The sequence below is a fragment of the Amia ocellicauda genome, chromosome 18 (assembly GCF_036373705.1).
Source record: "Amia ocellicauda isolate fAmiCal2 chromosome 18, fAmiCal2.hap1, whole genome shotgun sequence".
Taxonomy (NCBI): domain Eukaryota; kingdom Metazoa; phylum Chordata; class Actinopteri; order Amiiformes; family Amiidae; genus Amia; species Amia ocellicauda.
This window is the reverse complement of record NC_089867.1, coordinates 5,127,513-5,152,800: the sequence shown is the minus strand read 5'-3', so window position 1 is coordinate 5,152,800 and position 25,288 is coordinate 5,127,513. Positions and strand designations below refer to the sequence as shown.

At 39.3% G+C, this 25,288-nt stretch overlaps 3 protein-coding genes across 7 annotated transcripts; 1 reads left to right on the top strand and 2 right to left on the bottom strand.

The window, feature by feature from the left end:
- Positions 1 to 256: 256 nt before the first annotated feature.
- atad2 (ATPase family AAA domain containing 2) lies at positions 257 to 15,415 on the bottom strand. Of its 4 annotated transcripts, none has more exons than XM_066691345.1 (28): positions 14,842 to 15,415; positions 13,981 to 14,132; positions 13,395 to 13,447; positions 12,337 to 12,490; positions 12,090 to 12,171; positions 11,886 to 11,976; positions 11,683 to 11,790; positions 11,178 to 11,289; positions 10,735 to 10,848; positions 9,524 to 9,632; positions 9,202 to 9,317; positions 8,925 to 9,099; positions 8,459 to 8,547; positions 8,031 to 8,190; positions 7,706 to 7,796; positions 6,861 to 7,175; positions 6,648 to 6,771; positions 6,364 to 6,550; positions 5,937 to 6,122; positions 5,298 to 5,433; positions 4,757 to 4,953; positions 4,269 to 4,428; positions 3,873 to 3,995; positions 3,271 to 3,423; positions 1,981 to 2,349; positions 1,440 to 1,573; positions 1,109 to 1,237; positions 257 to 568 (listed from the first exon to the last, which is right to left on the bottom strand). In XM_066691345.1, exons 1-28 carry the CDS (start codon positions 15,037 to 15,039, stop codon positions 536 to 538), a joined length of 4,050 nt encoding a protein of 1,349 aa, XP_066547442.1. In that variant the 5' UTR covers positions 15,040 to 15,415; the 3' UTR covers positions 257 to 535. The 4 variants fall into 4 exon arrangements, with proteins under 4 accessions (XP_066547442.1, XP_066547441.1, XP_066547443.1 ...); XM_066691344.1 differs by having other exon boundaries at positions 12,337 to 12,499; positions 14,842 to 15,414; XM_066691346.1 differs by having other exon boundaries at positions 12,337 to 12,499; positions 14,872 to 15,414.
- Positions 15,416 to 16,305: 890 nt separating this feature from the next.
- ntaq1 (N-terminal glutamine amidase 1) lies at positions 16,306 to 18,896 on the top strand. 2 transcript variants are annotated; one of them, XM_066691309.1, is made up of 6 exons: positions 16,306 to 16,394; positions 17,118 to 17,217; positions 17,433 to 17,483; positions 17,788 to 17,939; positions 18,112 to 18,236; positions 18,421 to 18,896. In XM_066691309.1, exons 2-6 carry the CDS (start codon positions 17,152 to 17,154, stop codon positions 18,522 to 18,524), a joined length of 498 nt encoding a protein of 165 aa, XP_066547406.1. In that variant the 5' UTR covers positions 16,306 to 16,394; positions 17,118 to 17,151; the 3' UTR covers positions 18,525 to 18,896. The 2 variants fall into 2 exon arrangements, with proteins under 2 accessions (XP_066547406.1, XP_066547405.1); XM_066691308.1 differs by having other exon boundaries at positions 16,307 to 16,526.
- A 363-nt stretch (positions 18,897 to 19,259) lies between these two features.
- Positions 19,260 to 25,235, bottom strand: psma2a (proteasome 20S subunit alpha 2a). Its single transcript, XM_066691307.1, has 8 exons — positions 25,127 to 25,235; positions 23,694 to 23,770; positions 23,249 to 23,381; positions 22,894 to 23,016; positions 22,535 to 22,616; positions 20,383 to 20,456; positions 20,168 to 20,225; positions 19,260 to 19,550 (listed from the first exon to the last, which is right to left on the bottom strand). Exons 1-8 carry the CDS (start codon positions 25,165 to 25,167, stop codon positions 19,434 to 19,436), a joined length of 705 nt encoding a protein of 234 aa, XP_066547404.1. The 5' UTR covers positions 25,168 to 25,235; the 3' UTR covers positions 19,260 to 19,433.
- Between the last annotated feature and the right edge of the window lie 53 nt (positions 25,236 to 25,288).

Genomic DNA, 25,288 nt, shown 5'->3' with positions numbered 1-25,288 from the left:
TTGGTGACCTCTGTAGCATTGTGTTGTGACAAAACTGCACATTTTAGTTGGCCTCAGCACAAGGTGCACCTGTGTAATAATCATGCAGTTTAATCAGCTTCTTGATGCGTCACACCCGTCAGAAATGCTCACTAAAAGAAGTAAACAAATCTGTGGATTTTATTTTTTATTTTTTGAGAAATAAGTTTTGTGCATATGGAAAACCTCTGGGATCTTTCATGTCAGCTTATGAAACAGGGGACCAACACTTTACATGTCGTGTTTATAGTTTTGTTCAGTATATTTGAAATCAGACTTTATATTTAATGAAAACAGAAGTGAAAATAAATCCTGTACACTGTTGAAAGCTAAAAACATTTAATACATTAAGCCATACAAAACATTTCATTTAAGAATATAATCTAAATGAAAGTATATTTATAGCAAAATAAACATTTAATAAGTAGTCTTAAGCTTTTTACAATTAAATGATACAAGAAAAAAAGTATTTGTTTTAATGTGATGCATTTAATTTTGAATTTTCAAATCCGATCATTTATGTGAAGTTTTCTATTTCTTTGTTCATTTCCTGTAAAAAGATAGAAAGGCAAAGTAAAATATTTCACACTTAAAAACGCCAAGATGGCAGAAAGACTATGCAGTCAGCATTTTGCATTATAAAAATGAACTATAAAATCAAGAATTACAGTGCAAATATTCACATTTTAGGCCAACGTTTGTTAAAGTTGATGGTAACCGCAGCTTTTCAACTACAAGAACTTTTTTAATAAAAGTTCAGTGCCATATCCTCAAAATAACTTTTGAATTAATGAAAGCAAAATAGAATTTCAATGGATTTGGGAAAAATCTAAATTACACCATGTTTTATTTCCATTTATGAAACCACGTCTCTTGAGAATAAAGCCTGATCTGCTTACATAAAATGAGCAATTAAACCGCTTTAGTAATTTCTAAACAATGAAATTACCATTCCAGAGCTTAGTTTCTATTCAACAGCTCAATGACATGCTGAACTACCAAAACACAATTAAAAGCATTTGAAGAGTTTATAGAAAAAGTTGATTTGATTACTGAATACATACATTTCATAAAGTACAAAAGCACATACCTGTATTAGTGCAGTTTTATCATAGTCTCTCCGGTGTCTATAAATGCACTGACAAAGCAGTGCATAGAGCTTCTCAAGCTGATAAACTTCAAATCCCTCAGTCCTGGACACAACTTCATTCAGCAGATCCTACAACAAACAGAAGAATAACAAATTTGTGAAGTTTTTTTTTTTTTTACACACTGATGAGAATATACTTTTCCAAGCAGCTTTCGGTTTGTCGTTATCATGCATCACTAAAGTCTTCTAAAACTATGACTTCATACAACTTCAAATTTCAAGTGATATGAGTGAAGAGGAGAGGAAAAAAAAAAAAAAGTAGACCAGATACCTTTAGGTCCTGGTGGTTAACGATTAGCGGCGGTGTGTGTTCAGAGAGGATTTCCATGGCCTTCTCCACGCTGATGTGCTGCTGCTGCTCAACCTGTGAGCGGCGCCCTCGAGTCATACGCAGGAGGGATGTCTCTGGAGGAGCACACACAAATGGCATATTACACACAATATGGCAGGACAGCAGTGCTGGGAATGGCCAAGTCGAAGCAGCACAAAAAAAAAAAAAAACGGAAATTGTCCTTTCCTCAAGTTCAGTGCACCTTCGAAAAAATGTAATGACATTAAAACAAATTCAGATATTCACCATCACAGTGGGGGGGAGAATCCCCCTCCTATATGGTTGGAAAAATAGGGTTTATAAAGCCAGCTTAAAAAGAGCAACTATTTCAGGTTAGAACAGGAATACACATGATCGATATTTGATCAGATTTAGACCCATAGTGAAGATCCGTGAGAAATGACACTGCCTGCCTTACACATTTACAAACTTGGAAGACTATAAAACCCCCAGATTTAGAGCAGCCGCCAAGTCTACACACCTCTGGGCTCCTCCGGACGATCCGTCTTCTCGGGCTCGGGAGTTTCGGGGGGCAGTTGCTCTGCAGGCTCTTCCAGTTGTGCCGGCGTGTCAACGGGCTGCTGCAGCTTCGCGCACTCAGGCAGCTCGGGGTCACACTCCATTGAGGAGTCCCCATCACAGGCCTCCAGCTCGGTCTGCTCCAAGCTGCAGCCAGGGTCGTGGTCGGGCTCTTCTTCACCCTCATCGCTCTCGGCCTCGTCTTCTGCCTTCCCGTCCTCCTCAACCCCCGACATGTTTACGTTCTCCTTGGAGGTCTGAGCAGAGCTCTTTTTCTTGCTGATAATGCCACAGCTCCAACGGCATCGCCTGCGTTTTTTCTTTAGAACAGCTGCAAGCAGATTTTTGTGTGGGGGGAGGGGGGATTTAGCAAAGTGTTGCTTGCCTGACAATACATAGGGCTTCCCACACCTGATCCCCTGGACCCAAATGTAAACGTGTTAATATTTGAGCACATTTATTAAATTAAGTGAAATAGTTACCTACCTAAAATATTAATGTCAAGTTACCTAGAAGTTATTTTCATAAACCAAAATCAAAGTGGTAGAGAAGAAACAGGAATCACTGCATTGGCAATTTGTTAGAAAAATTGGTGTGCATACATGAGAACTGAAATGCGAAATGCTTGCCACTTTTGTTGATCATGGACACATTTGTCAAAGAGCTAACATTTTCAACTAACAGCCTTACAGGAGTTAAATTACCCTTTCCAATTATTCACATATATTCTGCAATGACAATGTTTAGCTCGTTCTTCAACCTCACTGGCTCAGAACTTCATGAACGCATTTATTTCTGCTTGCGAGTGAAGCCTTGAAATAGAGATTTTGAGATGTGATCTCAGTTACTCTGCTTATAACTCGAAGGTGGGCTCTATGCATCCTGTCCGGTCAAGTGGCTGTTCCTCTCCCTACTCTCGCTATTCCTTCAGTGGTGGTACACGAGTCTGATGAATAACTAACGGATGCTCAGAATTTGCCAACTGATGATTCTTTCATACTTCTGCTCAAGACCTCAGTGGTCAGAGATGTCAGCCCTGGGACTTTCACCATTCACTGAAGATGCACTACAAACTCTACAGCACTCTGGGATACAGAAGCTCCGAATGGTTAGGTCTTCAGATGCTTTATGCTGCAAAGATGGTGCCCCTTCTCGACGGTTTATCTCCCGTTTGAAAGGGCTCAATTTCTTCCTGATGTAGTGACTAAACTGATCGAACAAAAAGATCATGCACACAACTGTCAAACCTCACCTGCAGGGCGTGGAGTGCTGGCAGCCACAGGTACTGTGGACACGTGGGCCGTCTCTTTAACTACACTGGCATCCATCTTCTTGGGCTCAGCAACAGCGGCCTGCTTTGGCAGCACATGGTAATAGGAAGGTGCAAACTTGGATGTTGAACAACCTTCAATTCAAAAGAAAACCGTGATAAAGCATTTCAAATTTTAACGAGTACTACACAGGAAAGTTTATTTTTGTCTCTAGCAGATCATTAAACAGTGAGCTTTGTTCATGCAAAATGGGTTTGAAGCTAGGATTTGCAATGTAAAATAGCTCAAGTGTAATACCTTCAAAGGAATACATTTCACGCCTAATCACAATAGGGGGCCCAGTTTCTCTCAGAATACAGACCAGGGATCAGGAAAGATTAAAATTCAAAGAATGTTAAAAACTAGTCTGACTATGTGGCTAGTCAAGATATATTAAGCACTTGGATACACTGTGCCTATCTTCTAATAAATCATAAAATTTCATATAGCAATATAACCAAGCTTCTAAATCTCAAACTACTATACGCAATACTCCCTCTTTATCATGAAAACTAGTCCCAAACAGATTTCTAAAACACTTTACCTCTTTTGCTCCTGGATTCTTGAATTTGCTCGCAAAGCTTTTCAAAATCCTCATCCAGTTCTTCTCTGATGATTGCATGTACAGAGTCCTTCAGAGCACAGGCCCGATGGCGTATTAATCTATCTGTAACACACAAGAGCAAAACATTGAAGTGACTGTAGGAAATTTTGCTTAAATTACCAAGTCGAATACTTGCTAATCCAATTGAAAGGGTTTCCTCTCACAGGAATGCATGTAAAGTAAAAAATTCCACCCATGTATGCATCACTTATAAAAACCACTCCAATGGTTTATTTATTCAGATATAAATTAAATGGACGAAAGTTTAAATAAAACGAACGACCCCACAAACAACGTTCAAGATGTATAAATCTCTAGGATGCAAAGTCATGTTACCTGCAGGATCCTTGTCTGGATTGTATTCCAATGCATTTTTCCAGATGAGATCCACATCCTGGATGTACTCCTTCACAGTAACATACTTGTGCAAATCGATCTTGCAGAGAACAGTGGACAGATCCATGGGCTGCTTAATGACAGTTGTATAATCTGGGACCTAAAAAGTGGAAAATGTGCAGGTTAATCATCAAAGATGCATTTTCAAGGACAAAAGCACAGACAGTCATAATTTTCAATACCATGGAAGAATAAAGCACATTTTACAACCATATATGTCTTTACAGATAGTCACTGTAACCAACAAAGGGCTAGACCAAAAATTACAACCTCAACCTACATGCCAAAAATCACAAAAGTACAAATCACAGTTGAACTGCTCATCAGAAGTCAAAACATGATGGAGTCCAACTTTGTAACTTGCAACTTGTGGGCGGGTTAGCGCTTGGACTGTCAAACCCCGAGCTGCCCTGATCTGGGCGACGCACCTCCTCGATGTCCACAGGCTTGGTGAAGGCCCTAAAGCGCTTGTCCAGGGCCAGGCGGTTGGTGACGTCCCGCAGAAAGAGCCGCAGCTCCCGGAAGGTGTCCTCCTCCTGCTCCTCCAGCCGCCGCAGCTCTGCCTCGGTCATCGGTCGAGGAGGGGGTGGGGGGGCCACCGGGAGCACTTCCAGGGCCTGGATCACTGCATACAGCACAGGTCACAATCAGCTACACCCAGGCACTCACTGCAGAGCCACTACCAAGCAGCATGAGCAAAACACTCGACTAGACACCAGGCTGAATAGCAGTACACTCCATCAATGACTGGGCAAGAAATATTCAGACTCATTTACCATGGATAGACAAAGTAACAGAGGTCATGCATGAACTAGTATTTATAAAAAAAAGTATATTTCAGTGGACAATAGGCATTAAAAGGTTGTACTTGCAAAGTAAGCATAAATTAGTTACATATACATGCATAAATCACAACAGATGATTTCAATGATTCCCTCTCCCAAAAAAAAAAAAAAACACACAACCAACCAGCTTTCTTCTTAGAGGCTGGAGGCTTGGGACCTTGCTTTAGAATTAGATCCTCAAAGAACTTCCTCCTCTCTTGTTGGCTGGGGAGCTGAATTTCAAACACCTCTCCATATTCAATACGGAAGAGATCCTGGATCTGAAAATAAAATCAATCATTAACGAGACTCCCATTATTGAATCAGACAAATCGCTGCATTGGTTTCTCTGCATCAAGTGATTCAGTTTACAGTCAGCACTGCCATGTTCTGTGTTTGAAGCAAACTGATTTGCTAAAACATGAAAAAAAATCAGTAACTATAACTAAAAGCCAGTAAATTAGGCTAACTATTAAAAATGTGGAGTCTCATCCCCTCTATAGCATGCGTATATTCACAGACACCTTTAAGATTCGGGAAGTCTTTGTTATTCTCAGGATTTGGGTTAAACCCGTTCTGGCTTAAGTTGGACTCAATTGAGTTTAAAAAAAAACAAAAAACACAAATGCAAAACCCTCATGGTGGTAACATAAGGCACAGCCTGGAGGCAGTAGTACTACACATATTTAATTTGGATTGTTGATTGCATTTAGTCCCAGCAGGTGCAAATTACAGTGTGAAGAAAAACAATAAGGAATTAAAATACATCAAAGTGTTTCCATACCTCTGTGTATAGGCTTCCATGAGGTGAATTGCATGTGGCTAGAAGCAGTATTGGAGAGAATGAAGGAATATCTTGTAGCAAACTGAGAAAGGTGGCTCTCAGAGCAGATCCTACAGTCTCCCACCATTGGTTAATATGAGGAATGTACAAGATGCTGGGGGAAGTTCTCTTTGCTTGACAGAAAAGCTGAAAACCAAATTAAAAAAACTTTCAGATGCTGAAATAGAGGTGCAGAGAAAGTGTGAGGAGCAGACCATTCACTCTCCAAAATCCACACAATAAATATGGTTCCAACTGGAATCTATAGTAACAGCATACTATTCTAACTTGAGCAAATATCTGTTAGCATGATCAAATAAAAGTAAGTCTAAATCAAGTAAAAAGACTAATCATTTCACCCCCACCCAAAAAGCAGCTTTTCCCTTACCTGTGCACAAGTTTCCTCAGGGGATGTGGAGCTGACCCCAAAAAGCACAGCCATGTCCAGCGTGTACACTGTGAACTTCTCCAAGGAGTGGAGGACAGCAGGTGCCAAATGTGAACTCTGACCTGACCCCGGCCGGCCAGCCAAAAGTAGCCTGGGCCGGTACGAGGTAGGGTTATAATGGGCCGTCCTGAGGAGGGATACACACATTAGACCAAACTGGACTGGAAACAGATGCACGTGTATCTAGGCATCCATTATCAGCCCTATTTACATGCGCAAGTTACCTGTTAAAATGGAGGAAGCTGGGCTTTTGATTGGCTGGTCCATGGACAGGGCCATTTTCACAAACAGAGTGCCCTTCGCCGTCACTGTACATTAGATCATCATCCACAATATTAGCGGTAAGATCTGACAAAAAAATAAAAAGTTTAATTAGGACAAATACAAGAGGACTTGGCAGCACTGAGGGATGAGGAGAGCAGGAACACATGACCCACCGGTGTCCCTCTTCCTCTTGAGGCCCTCCTCTGCGTGGGGGAACACTCTGTGCAGGGCCTGCAGGATGCTGCCGAGAGCGCCAGAGAGCAGGGGCTGTACAATGGGCAAAAGGGCTTTGGCAGGAGAGGACACAGCCCGCTGGGAGGCTGGCACAGTCTTCCTCAATGCCATAGCGAAGTCCCGGCTGTTGATGTTAATGGAGGCAACATCCAGCTGCAGCTTCTCAGAGGTGGCGTAGATCTGTGGATACCGGCGCCGCAGTGCACAGAGCGCAGCCTCAGCACAGACTGCCTTAATGTCTGCACCACAGTAACCTAGGGAACCGGCATGAGAGGTCATGTTAAACGTAAAAGTTGTCTTTGGGAATGTCCAATAGCAACAAGTAACTTTGAACCGACTTTCAGTTCAGTTTTTAATTCAGGACTGGAATAATTAAGGCTATTAAATGCAATGTACAATCTGCAAAAAGCAGACTTGTAAGTCAAGGGTTTGAAAACATGAATGAGACCAAATACATAGCCAGATTAAACCCCAATTACTCAAACCAAAAGAAAAAGAGACTCTCCTACCCCTAATCAAAACCCCACTAAAATGTTTTAGAATGTACAAAACAGGAGTTTCTAATCTGAATACACCTGCATTGACATAAGGAATGAATGGACCATTTGCATTTTAATATCAAATCAGTTGATGTTGATAATCCCTTTTATGGAATTTCCAGACTTTTAACCCCATAAATGTATTATTTTCACCAAGAATAGGTTAAATCAAAAGGGAGACAACCTTTTGTGTACAACATGAATTAGAGAACAAAAAAAAAAAAAAGAGCCAAATAAATACCTACCAACACACTTGTCTGCCAGCTCTTCCAGAAAGTCATCAGAGGGCTGGGGGCTCCATTGCCTGGTATGTATTTTCAGGATTTCTTTACGAGCCTGCAAATCAATGAGCAAGCTATACATCATGCAGGACCAGAAAAAATGTACCAAAAATTTTCCTACTGACAACATGTATGTTCATTCTCTATAAAGAGTCAGTTGTATGTAAATTTAAAACCGGGGAGTTTTTGCATTACCTTCCTCTTCCAGTTAATGATTGGCATTTCCTGTACTTTAATGCATGTATTCAGTACTGCAGATTTCACACCAATTCATTTAATTTACACTTACATCTCTGTCTGGAAGCCCAAAGAGAAACTCCCGGTCAAATCGGCCTGGTCGTCTCAGAGCCGGATCAATGGAGTCCAGTCTGTTGGTAGCTCCAATCACCACGATCTCACCCCGACTGTCCAAGCCATCCATCAAGGCCAGCAGAGTGGACACAATGGAGCTGGAACAGCATTGAGAAGGGTCATGATGCAGTTACTGTATTCTAGAAACACAAGAGCTTAAAAATACTGGAGCATGTTGTAAGGAATGTCAGCTTCCATCCACTTCATTGCCTAATGAGGACAGACCCGTGATTCAGGCACTTAGTGAGTCATTATGGTCTACTCAAAATGATTGGTCACAGGAACTCAAATCCCAGAATGCTGGAGAAGTTTCTTAGTTAGCTTGAAATAATGTTATAGAACATTTTATAATGAAATCTTGCTCACCTGTGTATTTGGTCTTGCCTGCTCGATCGAACTGGTGCCAAACCATCAATCTCATCAAAGAAAATAATTGAGGGCCGCATCTGATATGCCTACAATTAGAGCATTTTAAACGTTTCTACTTTTAAACTCAAGCCATAGGAGAATTGAAAGTACAAGGTTGAGGATGAAGTTTAAATCTCCCTACACCAAAGACATAACAGAACTCAGAGATGTCAAGAGTTACTTTAAATTTTAAAATAATTGCAATTAAAAAAGTAAATAAAAACTGCATCTTAAAGTCTTCGGATGTAATTTGAAAAGTAGTAAGCAGTGAACGTTGACAAAACTAGAAAAAAAAAAAAAGTTAAAAAAGTTCAAAATATCTTTTAAGATCTGCTTAAACAAGAGCTATACAATCTCACAACTGTAACACCCTTTATACAATTAGTCTTTAAGCTACCATTAGAAAATAAAAGTAGTAAGTCACCTGATCAAATAACAGTCTGAGCTGCCGTTCCGATTCCCCCACCCATTTGCTCAAGCAATCTGCCCCCTTCCTCATGAAGAACGCCACCTTCCTGTCCCCCTGGCTGCACTCATTGGCCAGAACCCGGGCTACTAGGGTTTTTCCAGTACCAGGAGGTCCATAAAACAAGCAGCCTCTAAAAACAGAAAGTTAAAACAATATTTAGACTCCATCAGGTCATGTAAAGTACTTCATGGGTTATCATTTCTTAATGTCCTCATTTGTATTAAGTATTTACCGTGGAGGCTGAATCTTGAACCTCTCAAACACCTCTGGGTACAGCAGGGGGAAGACCACCATCTCCTTCAGGGCAGCGATGTGACTGGTCAGCCCACCGATGCTGTCAAAGCGAACCTGTTTGATGGAAAAGTGCAGGAAAGCATTCCTCAGGTTTAAATTCTTATACTCCTTAATAAAAACTATCCAGACTGGCATGCACTTATACAATCTGTCCAAAACATCAAGTACTAAATGGAGGATCGGTACAGAACATCAGGTTATTTAACCTTTAAAACTCAGGTTATGGGGGAAATAACGAGCTGTAAAAGAAAGTGACTTACTGACGGGTCGACCTGCATGGGGTCGACATCAGCGAGACTTGCTCCAATTTTCATTCTATCCTTGTGGATTCCCAACAGGTCCTCTTTGCGAAAGTTTATGGGCAGACATCTGGATGAAACACCAGTTCAATGAACACAGCTTTTAAAACAAGCTACAGTAAACCAAACTGAGACACTCTCAAAACAGGCTATTTGACAAAAAACTAATTGTAGACAGAAGAATTTAGAGGACTCTAAATTAAATTAAAATGGAGATGTATACATTTGCTGAAGATGCAATACTACCCGATGACAGACAAATGACATCATCATAATACTTTAACAAGAGACGTGGATCAAGACTACACCGATCAGTCATAACATTATGACCACCTGCCTAATATTGTGTAGGTCCCCCTTTTGCCGCCAAAACAGCCCTCATCAGTCGAGGCCTGGACTCCACTAGACCTCTGAAGGTGTGCTGTGGTATCTGACACCAAGACGTTAGCAGCAGATCCTTTAAGTCCTGTAAGTTGCGAGGTGGGGCCTCCATGGATCGGACTTGTTTGTCCAGCACATCCCACAGATGCTCGATTGGATTGAGATCTGGGGAATTTGGAGGCCAAGTCAACACCAGGGGTGGACAGGGATCAGCATGGGCACCCTGACTGGTCTGTGGCTACGCAGCCCCATACGCAACAAACTGCGATGCACTGTGTGTTCGGACACCTTTCTATCAGAACCAGCATTAACTTTTTCAGCAATTTGAGCTACAGTAGCTCGTCTGTTGGATCGGACCACACGGGCCAGCCTTCGCTCCCCACGTGCATCAGTGAGCCTTGGCTGTCCATAACCCTGTCGCCGGTTCACCGCTATTCCTTCCTTGAACCACTTTTGATAGGTACTGACCACTGCAGACCGGGAACACCCCACAACTTTGAGGACAAAATGTTCACTTGCTGCCTAATATATCCCACCCACTGACAGGTGCCATGATAACGAGATTATCTGTCAGTGGTCATAATGTTATGGCTGATCGGTGTAAAACTGAGTTCCACCAACTGGATACCATCGCATTTTCCTCTATATGGAAGCAGGAATCCTCTATGAAAGCAGGAATATGGAAGCAGGAAGTGGAAGTAGTTCCAGTCACAGCTATCCCAATAAATAACTTGTATGGCAAACCAGTGTATTTGTGAACTGTACCAGCTGAACGTCACCCTTGCAGTTACCTGTTCATTCCTCGGTTTCGATTCTTACTCCGGCGCCTTTCAAAGTGCTCCTCATCATCAGAGGAAGGGGAGGAAGAGGAAGTAGAGTCACTACTGTGGATGGCATGTCTGCGTCTTGTAAAAGAAAAGAATAAAAGCAGATTAAGGTAACTATTCTGTACAGTGGTCTGGTCAAACTTATGTGGCTTTATACTGAACAATATAGGTGATTGCTGTGATTATACCAGCTACACACAAAAAAAAAAAGAATACCATGTTTAAGGAAGGGGGTTTAAGGGTTTATAAGTGAAGCAATAACAAAAGGCCGTATTCAGTTTGGACAAACAAGCAAAGCTTTTAAATGAATGCAAGGTGTATACTAGATAAGAGGCATTAGTCTTCAGTGCATTCAAGGAGTCACTGACTGACTGCATGACTCAGTGACAGAATAGATTAATCCTAACCTGTTATTTCTCCTTTTGCTGTAGGGGCTCCTGGGGGCTGTAGAGCTGAAACGATAGCGTCTTCTGGTAGGCGAGGAGCGGCTATTGTAAAACAGGGTCTGCTTCCTAGGTTCTGCAAGTGGAGAAAACAAAAATCCCCTTCTGACAAATGCAGGCTCAGCTGGTACTGTTTGATATTAGAGATCAATGGGTCTTCCTCCTTTCTGGCTTTTGAGTAGGGATGATGTTTTTATATCCCATTAGGGGTGTTCATTTGAAAGGACATTTTCTGAAGATCTTCTATTTATAAATGGTTTCCCATGTGCAGCAAGAAGAGGGGGAACCATTTTGTTTTATGAAGTACATATCACCTTCATGCGTTTAATTCAATTAAGTGGTTGGAAGAGGCTTCTAAATCAGCCACTTCAGATAATTAGAATGCATAAGGGTCCAGATGTATTCCTTTTAAAAGGAGTGTTTAGATTGGTACAATACATTCAAAACTGATGCAGCATGAAATACAAACCATCCAAGGGAGCCTGGTAGCGATCCACCGTCTTCCTTTGCCTAAACTCATAGCGTTTTTGGTTATCCTCTTCTCCATCCTCATCCTCATCTTCCTCTTCAGTGAACCCTGGGAGGTTACATTATTATTAAAAAAAATGGACTGATTGGAGGTAGTGAAACTGGCACTCCACTGCTTTCTGACATTAACAGAAAAAGACCAACCTTCATTACCATCTTCTTGATTATCAGTCGTTTCCTCATCCGTTCTTTCAGACACCCTCTTCCGTTTGGCCCCTGAATAGATTCCGAGATTCTGCAGGAAGACAACAACATCAAGTCACAGAAAGCACACTCGCTCAAAGTAAACAAGGATGGTCACCCTGCATCAGGCTTCGCCATTCATATAGGTCACGGTTGGGAACTTACTGCTTCCTGCGTGTCCCTGCTTCTTAACCGGCGGCGCATCTTTTTCATGTGATCCATTTTCTGGAGCACAGCTTCTGCGGTGCTGAAGGAAAGAACACAATTGGATTTTAAAGAGTACATCAGGAGGTCAAAGGAGGCCTTATATTATACACCGGTCATCAATATCCCTGGGGATCAGAAATCAGCAGGTTTCAAATTATAATCTCTCAATGTTCTTGTACTGCAACACAGACGGTCATCCACGTACTTGGTAATGAGCCGGTCATACAGCACAGACTGATTCTTTGAGTTGAGCCGGTATCTGCTGATCCTCGAGCTGCGGCGCACTTTACCATCATCAACTTCAATCCCATCTTGCCGGCTCCTGGCACATCCGGGAGTGGGCGATTCTTCAACCTGATCTAAAGCATCTGAGGGTTAAAAACAACCAAAACAAATAACACTTAAATTCCTGTACTCAAAACTATTGCCGTCAATCAAGTAGTTGCAGAGTGTTAATCTGGACTGATGAATTTGGTTTCAGCATTGTGCATACATTGGGTGCACAAATCTCATCCAAGACAAATATTTATTTATTTATTTATTTATTTATATTTATTTATTTCACCCTAAGTGAGTGACTCTTTATTTTAGAAGTTGATCTTCAATATATAAATACATACACAAGCGAGATCAAGAGGGTGTTGTCATAGCTGCCATTTGTTTCTCCTTAAAACCATTTGATAATTAAAATAAATAAAATGGACAGTACAGATGCAGAAGGCAATACTATAGCAATAATGAGATGCATCACATTTTTATAGCTGTAGATCTTAGTCTGGAGGTTGTATAAATATACTGTATATCTAAATATAGCTTCTCCATTATCTGCTTTACAAATCATACACAGCAGGATGCTTTGATTAGGCCAAACTCCCTATCACAACAACAGGTGCTTAGCAGCAACATATCAAGGGACACAGATGTTCAACAACAGAGCACTAACGGTCATATTCCATTTGTTCCACTAGATGGGGCACAGTATAGAGAATGATACACTCAGCCATAAATAAACACAAGGCATACTACAATATAAGCACATTAACAGTAATACAGCCTATTGGGACTGCAGTATGTATATATACAGATATGCATGTACAATAAGTGATGCGATACTGTAGATGTATGCGCTTTGATTGGAACAAAAACTAGCAGGGCAGGGGTTACTCCAGCACCAGTTTGGGAATCCATGACAGAGCATTGAAATTTCAAAAATTAAAATATTTTTTTTATTAATTTCAAATTCAGTTTTTAAAGAGCCCCTACCTTTTGGTTGATCATCATTACTTTTACCATCAGCTTGCAATCTTGCAGATTTTCTATTAAGCAAACAAACGGGCAAAAATCAATCAAACTGTTCCACACTTTTTCCAATACCCTGCAATTATAGCCGATTTATTAATCAGATTCTGGTATGCACTTTAATTGTGATGCACGGGTACAGTGTCATTTTCAATTTGAAAAAAATACATCATTTTTAAAATGTGATAAAGTAGAAAAATTTAAAATTTTAACAAATCAGAAACACAAATGGGATTCTTATTTACACATACACACAGAAACAAGAAAATTAGATTACATTTAAAATTAGATCAGGATTTTCTATTTTCAAATGTTTTAAAAGACAATTCATACTGTTAGAAGTTAAACTGTAAACTGATCAAAAGAAAAGTACTTTGTTTTTACTTGTTAAATCTGCGTTTTCCTGTAGTGTATTATTTTGCTTAGATTTGTGTTTAGGCTATATATTTTTATATTCTAGATCAGCAAATATTGCTTCTTAAACAGACCAATTAGGGCTGACGGTGTGGCTTATTTTGAGACTGAATTTGACTTCATCACAAGGCTGTACCTGGTGCAATGTTTTCCCCCTTTATCATCCACTTCTGGAGTATTTGTACAATTTAAATCTGCAAAAGACACTTCTTGCTTGTCCTTCTGGCCTCTGGTCTTTCGGAGGGACTGTACTGCCAAGTTCTCTTCCTCCTTTACAGATAAATGGCCCTGAAGAAAAACACCCTTTCAAAACATAATACACCACCTCTCATTGTATCACACTGCACAGTATTGGATCTGTCAGTGAAAAACAACCTGTAGCATGCTGTACACTGGAGAAATTATAGCAAAGTCTGACAATACTTGTTAGTTTGGCAAACAACTCCAGTCCCCAGCTGGTTTGGATCTAACTGACATCTTAATTACACACCTATGTAAATGATAGGTTTACTTGGATCAATTTAAGACATTGGAGACACATGCATGCATACATACATACATACATACATACAACTGAGGTTGTAACCCTTGTGTGTACAGATGTACAGCACTGTATACAATTACTTTAAAAATGAACTTTTATTTGACATAGCATGTATGGTATATGAAGGATGAGGAGTTTAGACGGTGCATGGTTTAGATTAGGTGGCGTTATCTTAAACGCAATGCACAGGCAGCTCGAAAATAATAACCGACTGATCCGTAGGCATATTTCCCAGAAGTGCTAGTTATAAGTCCAGGGCGCCCTTTTACAGACAAATCATATATATTATATACACATATATACACATACACACACACACACACACTTTACCACAGTACACGTCTTAGACCAGGAAACGAGGGTATAATCTAAAATTATCCCACTGTATTCCATTTTCAAACTTCGTACTCGCCCCCCTAGGAAAGGAAATTGCGTATACAACAAACAACACACTTTGAAAAGCGCCATGTCGAAATTGCTCACGTTAGTGGGGTGGTTTTCCGTGCCACTGGAACTGTCCTCCATGGCCCTCTTGCAGCGGCCGGAGCGCCTCGGCGAGCAGCGCAGCGACAGAAACTCGGAGCTCGAATCCAGCACCGAGCGGTTCGGGGCAGCGGGGTCTGCGCCCGTACTGCTGCGCAACATCACCATTTTAGCTGGTAATCGTGCCAATCAGACCATCAATTAAGTGCTAAAGAATAATCACATTTAAATTAAACAGCAATCAGCCGCGTCCTTTTCCGGCTTTAGTCAGACTCTTGGCGAATGCACAGTACCCGTCTTTCTCTATTTTTCCATGCCTTGATTTCTGGCGCCACAAACGTCAGAGCTGCGCAGGTCACAACCGACAGTACGTCTCCGAGACGAGAAGTAGGTACTGTAACAAACTCCTATATACCTCAGAAAGAATTGCCCACTTGACAGTGCTGTTGTCGTGTAAAAGCGGTGTTGATACACGATTTTAAGATGGCTCTGGTCACTGTTCAATTCATGGTTTCTGATGGAACTGCGAAGGAGATCATTTCCTGGCGCGGAGTGATCTATCCTGCAAGATACCCAGGTACCTTTTTGGCGCGGCGCACACAACGCAGAGTGCGGCCTCTGGATTGGCTCGGCGCAAACACGCCTTCCTGCTCGCAGCAGATGTCATAACAAATGCATGAGGGTTAGAGAAAGAGCGGGAGCTGTCATTTCAAATCGCACAAATAAGCCCCGATCTGCCCCGTACAGCGACGTGGTTAACTTAACGACAGCCGAATTAAAATAGACACGAAAAGCAGCATTTCATTATTTACATACATATGCACGGATGAACTCCTGCATATGCCAATCAAATCATCTACATTTGGAGTATTTTCTGTTTTGATTGTGGAGAGGAGTATATAGGCGTATAGGAGTATATATCTAGCTGCTGTATTTAGTTAACAATTTACTTACCAAACTTTGTTAAAGCATTGTTCTGAATTTGCGATATAATCATTTGCTTAGGCTTTAGTTCCTTACTAACACAATAAGCAGAAACATACTCTAACGGATATGTGATCACCTGTTTATTTTCGGCAGGGGAAGGAATGATTTCAAATTGAACTAATTATTCATTATACAAGATTTGGGAATGAGCGGCTGCTAGTGGGGAAAAATAAGACTTAAATGTACAGCACTTTGCAACTTCCGAGATCGTATGAATTATGATGTATGGCGACGAACAAGCCTATGCATCCCTGTGTGTAAAAACACGTGGTTTTGTTTTTCACAATTAACAGAAGCGGTGTCGATCTCCAAATCCACGTCGATATAGCAAATAATCATACCATTTTAAAAGAGCAAAGACAGTACGAAGACCCTGCTACACACAATTGCATTAATGTAGGAACGCCAGTCAGCACTGTAAGTTAGTTTCCTTACCGGAGCAATAAACATGTAACACTCCAGTCCCACAAGTCTACTGTCCTGTCTAAGATGAAAACGTTTCGTTCCTTTTCTGGTTATTGCATTGATTAAGCCAAGTATGTTTTGATGAATTATAGTCTTTGACGTGTGTGGTGCAGTTTGTAAGTCATGAAAAAGGCAGACACTTCAAGTGATTATTGCTCTATCGCTCCTTCCGCACAAGACTACGTTTATACGAGCTGCTACTGGTGAGAAACCCGTGTGTTATCGAGTGCGCTGCACAGCAACTATTATCAATTGCGCGCCGCTGATAAGTCTGTTGCATTGTGACAGCTAGTCATATTATAGTGGTCTCAAGTTCAAAATTCAGATACTATTAAAACAATTGGTTACTTCTATGTTTGTCGTGTAAATATTTGCTCGGACTGCAGTATAAGGAAGGTGTTTTGGTATTTTTCCATATTAAGGCACTATTTACGCAAGATATAAACATTAATCATTAGTCGAGGTGATCATGAAACTCCACATTAATGTTTATTTAACTTAGTGGTTCAGAACTGCAGCACATTATTTATCTGTGACATATATGGTTTTATATACCCTGGTCTGTTTTAGGTAAAAGTATATTCGCATTTGAATGTGCAATGTGAACTTGAATTGGAACTGCTCTAAGAATTCCAGTTCCAAAAAGAACTTAATGAAACTCTTCTTCGATACAATTAAATCCATTCATAAATCCACATTGTAAAGATAAGTGAATGCTGTATTTTAAATTGCATGACAACTTACATATATGTAATGTGTGTTTTTGTGTGGTAATTTTATTCCCTTTTATATAGTGAGGAAAATGTTTGGAAGCTTTGTGAACATGTTATGACCAATAAGCAATGCCCTATGGATGAAGTTTATGCCATTTTCATATCAAATGACAGAAGGATGGTAAGATCACAAATTTGATTAAATAGAAAGCATGATAAAAATGGTACAATTCTACATGAATATCATCCTAAAACTCAAGAAAATGCCCAGTCAGATATAATTAAGATCAGTATCAAATGCATTGCTGGAGTAATTTTTTGTGATCTAAACCAAATGTAATCCATATATAACCTACCTAAATGGATTATAAATTAAATATATATTTTATATTACAGGTTCCTATATGGAAACAGAAATCAAGCCCTGGAGATAAGCCAGTAATATGGGTATGTCATAAGATTTTTCTTACTGCCACCTATTGATGCCTTTAATTTTATAATGCAATTTTGTTATTAAATGTTAGTTGGATAAAGCAGTTAGACAAATCAAATATTAGTTGTATGATCTATGTACACAATTGCTTTTAAAAGCTCCTCTTTGATTTTTGTTTCACTTAATCTTGCATGTAATGGGGCAAAGTTGAGTATGGTTTCTTTCAAAAGGCAATATGATGTTTGCAGGATCCTGTTTATGTTACAGTCTATATATACTCACTTTAACAATACAGGCAAATGTGAATGTCTTCCCCAGGACTACCATGTTATTCTACTACACGAATGTAACAAGGAACAAAAGAGTTTCATCTATGATCTGGATACCGTCCTACCATTTCCCTGTCCTTTTGATCAGTACGCCAGGGAAGCCCTCCAATCAGATGATTTTATCAATCCAACTTTCAGGAGGTATGTTTCTACACATTAAAAAAAATGGTTGTTACGATCACTTATCAGAGGTTATTGCTAGCTTTGAAGGGAAACAATTTCCCAGTTTAAAGGCTTCAGCTTTAATAAAGAGGTGATTGAGATCATCTCCAAGCTACTCCAGCCGTGTTAACAGAGGTGCAATGCTTTTCAGGAAGCTGCGAGTCATCCCAGCAGATGCGTACTTGAAGAGCTTCGCCTCCGATCGGTCACACATGAGAGATGCCAGTGGGGCTTGGCGCATGCCCCCGCCACCATACCCTTGCATTGAAACGGCAGGTATGTCTGTTTTCTTCCTTTATCGTACCCTACTCTAAAGCAAGGTTCATGAATGCACATAGATAACCTCCTGTTAAATGGTAGTCCTGATATTGTATGGACTAATTACAGTTCATTAGGTATATCGAGCGATCCATTTACACATACTTTTTAATTTTGAATATAACCCTCTTCTGCCATGCAGAGTCGAAGATGAACCTTGATGACTTCATTAGCATGGACTCTCAATTGGGATGTGGGCGTGTCTACACGTTATCAGAGTTTGTGCAACGGTTTGGCAAGACATGATTGCAGTCTGTTTGGAATCATCTTAAAGGAATGTCACTTTCCCTTTTACAAAGCAGCTCATAACCAGCCAAACAACATGCAGTGTCCCTTTTAACACAAAGGACTGAATTATTTGGAACAATTATGGGGTCAACATACTGTACCTCAGATCACCAGCTGGCTTCACAGATGGTACTTACATGGCAAAACATCAAGAACTCATCACCTACTGATGGAACACTACATGGCTACCCCAAAGAGAATGTTGTCCTTTAGACTTATGTCCTTTTATCTGTAATTTATCTTTAAATTCTATTTTAAAAAAATAATAAAAAGGAATAGAAAATGTGATAATTGAATTGGGATTTCATTTTGATATGACTTCAATGCAAAGATTTAAATTAGGCAAGATCCTTTCACTAATGAAAGGCTGTGGCCGCAACACAATTGCAGTCAGTTTGAAAAGACAATCGATTTGGTAGAATATAGATGAAGTATTTTGACTGTTGGGCTGAGAAGGTAGAACAAAACAACTCCATAAGCGTAGTAAATGTTGAATCCTTTTACCTTTCAAACTGAATGAGAAAAGGACAAGACTGCCCCGCTGACATCTTGTGCTCATAAAAATGTGCAGTCATTTTAAATGCCAGATTCATCAGTGTTAATCCCCTATGCAAAAGAATAAAGATCAAAGATTCAACAAAACCAGTTAAAAAAGACCATTTGGGTAGGAGATTAAGAAAAAGGCCTGGACTCTTATGTTTTTTTAATTACCGGCATTTATTGGTAGCTTTCTATTAAGAGGGAAGAAAATACAAATGATAAAAATGTTTCTCAGCTGAAAATACAGTATTTGTAAGTGTGTAGGTTTCACCAATAAATTCAACAAAACAAAATCCCAGACCAGGTAAACTTGATGCTGATGGTATTTTAGGCAATGGCAGCCAGATAGTCTTTGACCTCTGCGGGAGAAAGTCTTCTGAACCCTGCTTCATTGCAGATGCCCACCTCGATATTGTCTTCAGTCATCTGACCTTCGAAACTTTCCTGTAATTGAGCAAGACAATGGATCAAAATGCTTTATACTCCCATAACTAATATTCCATAGGCTCTTGCTTTAGAGAGCTACATAAAAATACAAGATTGCACTACAGTTAATTTTTTTACATCATTATTTTAAATCCTCCAGAGTACATTTTTCTATAACAGGAAAGTATCAGAGAAGAAGAAAAATGCAACTTTTTCTACCCAGGTTTCATCAATGGCAAATAAACTGTTATTCATCCAGGGAATACACCATATTCTGGTTGCATCACTGAAGGGATTTTATAATAATTTGAAAAGCAAGCTCCCTTCATGATTAACTCAATATCAAATATATTTTTTCTTTGATCATACACAGATGTTCAAATGTCATTCACTCAAATACAGATTCCCATTGTGCATAGTTTAAACAACTGGAGCAACCTGTGATTAAATTGCCTCAACTTTGTCAACAATAAAAACACAACATACATAACTCTCAAGGCAGAAGAAGAAGGTCCATAGGTTCTAGCTTCTAGAATGACTATCTCCATGTATGAGCAGGTATGGTGTTTTGGCAAACTGAATAACTCTGAAACTAAAAGAGGTATACTCTTATTACACCCTGGGTATTCTATTACCTTTAGCGTTAAGATTGCTGTGTGAATGGCATCTTCAAGCTCCAGATCTTCATTGTACCTATGAGGGGGGGAAAACAAAATGAATCAACTTCATGGGATTAGAAAAGCAACACTCATTTATCACATTCACCTTATTATAGGTTATACTAAAATACTTCTATGATGCTTGCTACATAAAATGAAAAAAAACATCTACTAAGTCTCATAATTGTTACCTTTTTTCAAGGAATGTTTTTCCATTTACATAGTTCTTCCCCATTGCAGTTGCTTTCCAAGCAAAATATGCACCCTGGGTGAGAAAAGAGTGTTATAAATGTTAAAGAGTAAAAATAAACCCCTTTATGTATATGAATCATTACAAGTTACCGACAAAATGTCTGTCAATACTTTTTAAAGTATATCTTTGCTAATGCTTATCTGCTACATACAGACGTGGCCAAAATTATTGGTACCCTCACCTCAATCACAACTAAGTAGGAATTGACAAAAGTATTTGGTATCCACAATTCTTTATTTCACATTCAATAGGACAGAAACTTTGCTTTTGATTTATGATGTAACATGTTACTTTAAATAGTAAAACAAATTAAGATGACACGGACAAAAACATTGGGACCCTTAACCTAATATTTCGTTGCACAGTCTTTAGAGACAATAACTGCAATCTAGCTCTGAATGAGATTTCTACATTTCTCGACTGGTAGTTTGGCCCACTACTCTTGAAGAAACTGCTCCAGTTCTCTCAGGTTTGATAGGTGCCTTTTCCCAACTGTGAGTTACAGCTCTTTCCACAGATGTTCAATGGGATTTAGATCAGGACTCATAGAAGACCACTTCAGAACGGTCCAATGTTTTCTTCTCATCCATTCTTGGGTGCTTTTTGAGGTATGTTTCAACTCATTATCCTGCTGGAGGAACCATGACCTGCGACTGAGACAAAGCTTTCCGACACGTTTCACTCCAAAATGCCTTGTCTATTGTCTTTTGATTTCATCGTGCCCTGCACAGATTCAAGGTACCCAGTTCAAAGGCAGTAAAGCAACCCCAAAACAACACTGAGCCTCCTCCGTGTTTCACGGTAGGGATGGTGTTCTTTTCTTTGACAGGTTAATTTTTTCCTGCAAACACGGAGTTGTTGTTTTTTTACCAAAAAGATATACTTTTATTTCATCTGTCCAAAGTACATTATCCCAGAAGGACTGTGGCTTGTCCAAATGCATTTTGGCAAACTCCAGTCGGGCTTTTTTGTGTTTCTCTCTAAGAGAGAGGTCTACCATGAATCCCATTTTTATTCAAACAGCGATGGATGGTGTGACTTGAAACTGTTGCAGCTTGAGCTTGAACGTTGGCTTGGATCTGTTTTGAGGTTTTCCTTCACTCTTTCTTCACCATTCGAACAATCCTTCTCTTCATTCTTGGGTCAATTTTCCTCTTGCAGCCATGTCCAGGGATGTTGGCTACAGTCCCATGGGCCTTAAACTTCTTAATAATATTGGTAACAGTGCTCACAGGAACATCAAGCGATTTAGAGATGGTCTTGTAGGACCATGCTTGGCTATTACCTTTTTTCTAACCTCCTCAGACAACTCTCTGGTTTTCCTTCTCTTTTCCATGTTCAGTGTGATACACACAGTGACACAAAACAACAGAGTGAGTACTTTTCTCCAATTAAACTGTCTGAATGAGTGATAGTGTGATTGAAGACACCTGTGATACTAATTAAAAGAGAATGGTCTGCTTGAGGTATCACTACAATACAATTATTTCATATCACTTCTAAAGGGTATCAATAATATTGTCCAGGCCATTTTAGAATGTCTTTATAGAATAAGCAAGAATTCAGTTATTTTCAGTTTTTTTGCTTTGTTCCACTGCAAACCAAATACATGCATGTATGGATAACAAAATATATATTAATTTCAACACTTTTCAGGGCAAATGGTGCATTATTTGAATAAAACGCAAGGGTAGCAATACTTTCGGCCACATCTGTACAACAGGATTGTAAAGACCACTTAAGACTTCCAAGTCCAACGCAATTGGCCTCTACAAATCACTGTACTACCCTTCATGCTACAAATCATGGCAAGAGTGGGTGCTAGAAAGACTAATATAGGAGCTCGTAATTAGTTTACAAGTTCCTATATTACAGTTTGAGGTATGATATTTACACAATAAATTCAAAGGTATATGTACAACTGAAACTTAACAATAGGTATGAAATACCTCTCCTTAGCCTGTATTTTCCATAAATGGCAAGAGTATGTTTTACAAACAAATGTACATTGTTTTTTTTAAACATAGCCTATAGTCCAAGTATGGATTACTGTAGTTTGACATGCTACAGCACTGAAAAGCTTTACTTACAGAAGGGTCTGACTGGAACAGATATGGACGACCTTCATCCCAACCAGCAATCAGCAACGATACTCCAAAAGGACGCACACCACTAAAACAGGAAAGGAAGGCATGAAATATTTCATTAACACAAAGCTGGTGATACATTTTGAATTAATGAATACTACTTGACAAGTTAAAAAGCAATATGCAGAAGTAAGAAGAATGTATGAGTAAGCCTCGTTGGAAATCTTATTCAACTAGCCCTGTAATATTCAGGATTTAAAAACCCTGCAGCACAAAAACTCAACACAAACTCCCAAGAACATTTTGTTATAATCTTGACTGATGTTACAGTAAAATAATATGGATGTGGACAGAATACGCACCCGGACTGCGTGTACTCCTGCATCACAGAGGCGACCCTCTGTACCAGCTGGGCGGTGGGAATGGGCTCCTGGTACACCAGAGAGTACTGCTGTGCCAGCTTACGAGCTCTTCGCACCAGCACTCTGCACACACAACCAGTCATCCGTTAGTGCCGTTCATTTCCTTCAACAATACTGCTTCTATTCATGACTTGTATAAATTTTGAATTTAGGTAAAATAAGAATAAACAAATTGAATTAATGTGATGCATGTCTACATAATCACACAGGTAATTTGCACTTTTCCTATATCAGTACTTTTTAAATACACTGTGGATAAAGAAAACGAAAAGCATGAACTTGGAAAAAGCAGTACCTGTAATCTGGACCCATGCCACTGTACACCATGCCTATGTGTTTGGTAATTGGCTCCACTTTGTGTACACTCTGTTCATCGTACAGGATGGACTTCTGTTTCTTCTCTGTGGCCAACACAACTCCATTTGCAGCTGAATGAAATCAAAGAGCATGTCCTCATAATTCAAATAAAAAAATATTCACCCATATCTGTGCACTGCATACTCTGAAGAACTTGAAATATCGTATTTTGCTAAATACAGCAAACCTAAATAATGCTTTAAATATTTACTCATTAAAAGATAAGGATATGTAAAAACAAAACTGCCACAAGTGTTTGGATTAGAGAGACATTCCACAAAGAGAACTTAAATATATGACATTTAAATTTCCACTCATGCATGTCAAACAAACACATGATTTCTAGTTTTATTTCAAGGGTGTATCATTGTTCATTAGATTACCTTTAATTCCAACAGAGGGGGCTCCGGCGGCTACAGCTGCCAGGGCATATTCAATCTGGACAAGCTTGCCTGAAGGGCTGCAGAAGAGAAAGATCAGTTTAGTAAAATAAGTCTGTTGAAGGGGAATGAAGTCTTAATAAATTGTGAAAATACATGACTGTTTTAAAAAAGGGAGTTAAGAAATATAGGTTATTAAAGTTACGTGCATTCAGAGTCCTGCCTTGTATTTCAGTTAGAATAGTTCATATTTAGGGATTACCAATAATATGCAGTAACATAATTAAAAACATAAGTGGAAGAACTAATCATTCAGAAGTGTGATCATTAGTGTAGTACTTCTCTGATTAAATCCATGCACAATATAAATAAAGTATTCAGTTTAATTTAAACTCTGAATACTCTACTTTTAATTTTCTGTGGGCATTTTACATTAAGACACCACACAATGTTCACAGTAAATACTAACGAAATAAAAATCAATTAGTTCATTTATGTAAAAATCCCAGCTGTGCTACTTTGCGTGAGGGTATTACATTGTATTTATAACGATTTCCTCTAAAAATGCAGTAGTTAATAAGTAGTTCAATAGTTATACATTCTTCAATGGCATCAGCCAAAATATTTAAGTAAAAAAAAATGTCTACTTAGCATATATAGCTCAGTATTTTTTAACGAATCTCTATAAAAATGAAGTGAACAGTTACTCTCATAGAGGGGACCCTTATGAAGAGGATCAACACTATGATTAAGCTGTTGGGTGAGATGCATGACATTGCAAATCCACATTTTCAATATAAACACCATCTTTTTTTGATGCAATTACAATCATTGACGTAGATGACGGTCTTATTACAGAAATTGACTGCTACACATCAGGAGAGATCTAGCTACCCATGATATGTCATGTCAATAACAGAGAAATACAAGACTTACGAAAGTTACAGTTCTGTGGTTAACTTGAACTTGTTCCACGTGTTTGATAAGTTTAGTTGAAAGATTGTGGAAACGGTTGAAAATGTAATAATCTCTAAACATACACCAAGACATAAAAATGAATTGAAAGTGAAAGTGCTTCACGTCCCAGCATACGGCCATACACTGTACTAAATACAAAACGATGATGCATCTACCTGTAAATTAAATTCAAATGGTCAAATGGGATGTCTATAACACATTTGTAATTAAAAGCAAACAATGTAAGTATTCAAACTACGGTACAGCACACTGCTTATTTTAAAGAAAAGAAAAAAGAATAAGAAAACGGACACTATAGGCCAACAGTGACTCTGCAACTATGTAGGATTATACCTCATCCTAAACACCCCGAATATCACCTATACAACTAAAAATAATTAACGTAGCGTTGCAAATTATTTTAAAAAGCAACATTTTATTTTTAGTTTGACAATACGGAAAAGAATGGTCAAATTTACCTGAATGTTGTGAGGGAGAAACTATAGCCTCTTTCTGCCATTTTCGCTCACTTGCCGGGGGAACTCACGCAGCACAGACATGCAGCGTGATTGGCTGAAACAACGTCTCGCGGTGCATTCTGGGATAATTATTATTTCGCCAAACAAAGAAAAAACTACAAT